We start from the raw sequence: 4,924 nt of genomic DNA on the forward strand, positions 1-4,924 counted from the left end.
GTCTCATCGATGGTTACATACATACATACATACATATACATATTTATAAAGTTCACATACGTTTTCGAAATACTGTATATAGATATATATGTATTTATATATATTGTATAGATCTTTACTCGGAGTATCTATGTCATCCTTCCAGGTCCTATGGCGTTTCTTTCCCACGTTCGGACATTATATGTTAGCTCGACCGGACGTTAACGTCATGTGACACGTCTTAGCAATAGTGGTCGAAAGAACAATGACTAAAAGTCGAATTCTTTCTCTTTTTTCCCCTAATGTGATATTTTACGGGGAAACGATCTGTAACGAAAAGTATTTTTTAAAATGTCGACGTCGTTTTTGTAGCAAGGTTAAAACTTTAATATGTTGACTAATTATTTTCAGTGATATTGCATATAGACGATTAAAAAAGGAATAATAAAATGAATGAGATAATTTACATACTATCTGTGTCTAGTTGAATTAACTGTAGTTAGATGTAGAAGTGCTGTTTGGGAATTTAGCAAATTTTACTTGCAGAAATCTATTAAGGATGAATGCTGTATAGAGAGAATAGTGCTGAATCACCACGTGGTTAGAAGCTGCGCGGCTTCCAACCACGTGGTGAAACTATTGGTAGATGAGAACTGAAGACACGCCTGTTCAACGAATGACGTCATGAGCAGCGTAGCGAAGCAGAGTAGAAAAGTTGAAAGCACACGAGTGGAAGATTCAGCGTAACCCAGTACGCCGTGGCGTGTGTATGTGGATTCGGGAGAAGTGGTGTACACATTTTGTGTTGGTGTCTTTTTTTTAGTGTTATTATTTAAATGGAGATAATGTCAACGGCTATGGTGTCAGCATTCTACGAGTACGGAGATAGTGTGTACAAGGTAAGCTTGAGTCGTTTTTCCGTTCTAATAAAAGTAGGTCAGAGAGAGATGGGTAGTAAGTAGCCTAGTTAAGAAACGAAACGAGTCGGTAATCTCGATACTATAATAAGTTTTATTTGTTTTGTGCAGAGTCGAAGTAATAGTGCAGTTACGAATAGTCGGAATATGGGTTCTCCCGTGGCCATACAGAGTTTACGTCGCACCACCAGTTCCAGCCCATCCAGTAAGAGTGAAGCCAAACAGTCTACGAATGCCAGTATGATGTGCAACTCTCCAACGAGGGAACAACATCGCAAGTTAGATCGAAGTCTCAGTGAACCGGTGGAACGTGCCAGGCAATCAGCATCTGGTTCGAATCAAGCGAATTCGAGTCGATACAAGACCGAATTGTGCCGTCCATACGAAGAAAACGGTACGTGCAAATACGGAGAAAAGTGCCAGTTCGCTCACGGTATAAACGAATTGCGCACTCTCGTCCGTCACCCTAAGTACAAAACCGAATTGTGTCGGACTTTCCACAGCACCGGATTTTGTCCCTATGGTCCCAGATGCCATTTTATCCACAACAGTGAAGAAACCAAGAAGCATTTGCTCACGCATCTCCAAGTAACGGGAATGCAATCGATCCGGTCGACCGGCAGCGAAAACACAGTCAGTCTGCCTCAGCAGGCGACCCAAACACAACCATCCAGACCAAAAGCCCTGTCTATCGGGAGTTTCAGTCTGGGATCAACGGGAGATCTTTCTCCGCCGTCCAGTCTCAGTGGGAGTCCCACATCTCCCAACAGTTTCTTCGTAGACGAGCCCTTCGCTGTCTTTTCACCCAGTTCCACTCCCACACCTAAAAGTGTGGGATTTGCTCCAATCCAACCTGACTATATCAAAACAAATGGCCAGTACGGGAATTACAGTGCCTTCTCCAACGACCTGGTTCTGGACTTATATCGAGACCAACTAGTAGGATACTCTATGGAACCTTCACCGCCATCTCCAGTCGAATCCTTAGGTTCTGAACTCGAGTCTCTCAGTCTGGGTGGAAGTCCTGTGCCAGCAACATGTAGTTCGCCGTTGGATGCAACTCGCGGTTTGCCACGTCTGCCTATATTCAGTCGACTGGCTAACTGCGATTCGGATTAGACGTTCGACTAATTCGAAGGCTTCCGATCTATACAGGTCGGTGTACAGTGTTTAATTATATTGTAACGAAGGGACCAATTTGATTTTTGCCAAATTTGCAACTATTGTGATTTTACAAAGATGGCGTCGTTCTGTACGAAATGAGCTTTTTTTTTTCATTCGAAAAAGATCCACTTAATTTATTTCTCTCTCGTAAAGATTCTTTTTTTTCGAACGGGAGTACAATTATATTAATTGGAGTTTTTAGCATTTCTTTTTAATTCTATTGGAATTTTTCTACTTTCTAACTCCACAAATAGTTCCCTCCAAATATAAAACGCGCAATAGTTTTGGTATTTTTAGGATTTAGCTTAACAGAAATCTTTACCATCTCCCTCTTAATCAAATCTTTTCTTATTCAGTTATGGGCATGATAGGTTTTTTAATACCTTCAAAGAAAGCATTAATGAGAAAAATCAGTCCTACGTATTCCCATATTTAAATATTAAGTTATTTATTATAAACTATGCCTTAGGTAATTATTATTATTATTATTATTATTATTATGTAAATCTTTCTATCNTTATATTATTATTAAAATGCTCATATTTAAATCTTGTCGTTGTTAGATGTATCGACCGGAGAAATAACGATAAAAAATATTTAAAAAATTTAGGAAGGTGTCTTTTGAGCTTTTCCAAAACAAATATTCGAAATTTCTTAAAATTAGGCTAAAAAAAAGTTCACCAAAGACTGTAGACTAGATTTAATTCTTGATTAAATGTCTAAAAAAAAGGAAAAATTTATAGTCGGAGAGTTTTAATTAAAATAGTTTTTTCCCCGGTTTGGTAGCTTAAGTTTTATGTCGTCCTTTGTATGAAGAAATGAAACATCCTGTGTACAGTTAAGTCATAATCGCACAAATTCATACAACGGTCACAAAACTAGAAAATAGTTTTATTATGACCATTTTCTTAAGTCGAACGAGTGCTATCCGGCCAGCCATTTTTTTTAAAACTAATTTAATAACCAAAAGGGTGGCACTAGCTCACGAGGCATCTCCCACATTATCCCTCATATTGTGATTGATTTCCCACCTTCTGAATAGAAATTTTAAAAATCAAATGTACAGATATCGAAGAATAATGTAAAGAAAAAAAAAATAATAATTCATTTTATTATTATTGATCTTAACAAGGTGCCTTATTGTGTGGCCTTTCTTTTTTTTGACCTGTTGTAGTAACCTGCGGACCAGATTTTAAAAAAAATAACAAATTTTTTTTAAAAAAACAAAAAGTTGTGTATGTGCATAATCTATTCGAATAAAGAGAATGTATCACACCTTATTTATCTTGAATATAATTTTAAAAAATATATACGAGTTTTGTAAGAGAATTTCGTAAGATTTTTATTTTAATGCTTTATATTTCCTTTTAGTGATGGGGAGAGATAGAAATTGTATTGAATTAAAGTGAATCGGATGATACCATTGTATCGGGTAACTTGTTGTTCGGTTTGTAATGTATACTTTTGGAAAAACATACGGAGACCGTTCAACTCTCCATCTCAAATTACGTTTTGTCAAACAAATGGTATTAAATTCGACACTTTAACAAACCCGGCAAACTACAAAACATCAGCAGGTTGGAGGAAGTAAGAACGTGTTTTATTTATATAAATGGACGAGTTCATTTGATGTAATTTATTCTACAGGAAATGTCTGGTTATAGAATGCAATGGTGTTAAGTGTTGACGTTTCAGGCAATGGGAATTTGTTCTGTATATCGAGAACAGATGTGGGGTGTATCTACAAAGCGGCACCATATATAAAAATCTATTGGCACGATTAGATTCGCCCGTATTGAAAAAAACTAATTATTATTATTATTATTTAAAAAAAATTCAAAGTTCTCTGAGAGGAAAAATTTAAATTAGTCGGTATATATATACTTTTTAATTACTATTTAAAATTATTCTAAGAACAAGAATTATAATTACATAGACCATGTCACTTCAAGTTTTCATCTTGTCCAATCTTCAGTACACCCTGAATATAGCGAGCTAATGACCTTGATTCGTGACCTATTAAAATACACCACCACCTTTTTGAATCTATTTACTCTGATTATTTTATAACGAAGTTTTATCATATAAAAAAAAGTTTTATTTTCTAAATTAAATTTAGTAATAGATAATATATATTTAAAAATATATATATACAGTATATACTATGCATAATTTGTGCCTTAAATGTTAGATCAGTGCCTCTTCAACCTGATTCCTTTACGAGATGGGTGGAGATGATGTTGAATCGGATTCTATGTCATGACCTAAAAATTGGTGTTTTTGTTTTCAAGGCTAAAATTGGGTAATCTACTTTTTTTTTCTTTTCTCTTCCTTATTTTCTAAGACGACCCTTTATTTCTAATAAAACTATTAATCTGTTGACACGAAAATATATATCAACTTGTAACTATTGTTTGTATATTTTTTTTTTTCGGCGGGAGAGTTAGTTCATTTTTATAGTCCTACGTTTTATAATATAACAAAAATTGAATAGAGCATACATCATCGTTCGTGTGTTGTTTAGGCGCCATAACTGATCTGAATAGAGAAGTGCTGAATTGTATAGAGATTTCAAAACACCAAGAATGATAATGCGTATGAATGGTATGGTAATAAATGACGTCATTGTATTCTAATTATTTAAACAGGAATATCTAGCTATTATAATTGTTAAGATCTACAAAATTTTCTATATAAGTACAAAATTTTTTTTTAAAATAATAACTGTGTCCTCGATGTATGTATAACACACCAGATCTATTTTATTAGGAATTTATATATTTAAAATAAATTTTTTTTAACACGAAATATTTATTTATATACACCTCTCGCCATTTTAACTATTATACTGTTTAGAATCGTGA

The 4,924-nt window shown here is 34.6% G+C and overlaps 1 protein-coding gene across 1 annotated transcript; it reads left to right on the forward strand.

Moving 5' to 3' along the window:
* The first annotated feature begins 689 nt into the window (after positions 1-689).
* LOC111620870 (mRNA decay activator protein ZFP36L1-like) lies at positions 690-2,570 on the forward strand. Its single transcript, XM_023362874.1, has 2 exons — positions 690-878; positions 1,008-2,570. The coding sequence occupies exons 1-2, from the start codon at positions 816-818 to the stop codon at positions 2,013-2,015; spliced, it is 1,071 nt and encodes a 356-aa protein (XP_023218642.1). The 5' UTR covers positions 690-815; the 3' UTR covers positions 2,016-2,570.
* Positions 2,571-4,924: the final 2,354 nt, after the last annotated feature.

This window comes from Centruroides sculpturatus, unplaced genomic scaffold (genome assembly GCF_000671375.1).
Source record: "Centruroides sculpturatus isolate CEXI.00-Female unplaced genomic scaffold, Cexi_2.0 scaffold240, whole genome shotgun sequence".
In the NCBI taxonomy this organism is placed as follows: domain Eukaryota; kingdom Metazoa; phylum Arthropoda; class Arachnida; order Scorpiones; family Buthidae; genus Centruroides; species Centruroides sculpturatus.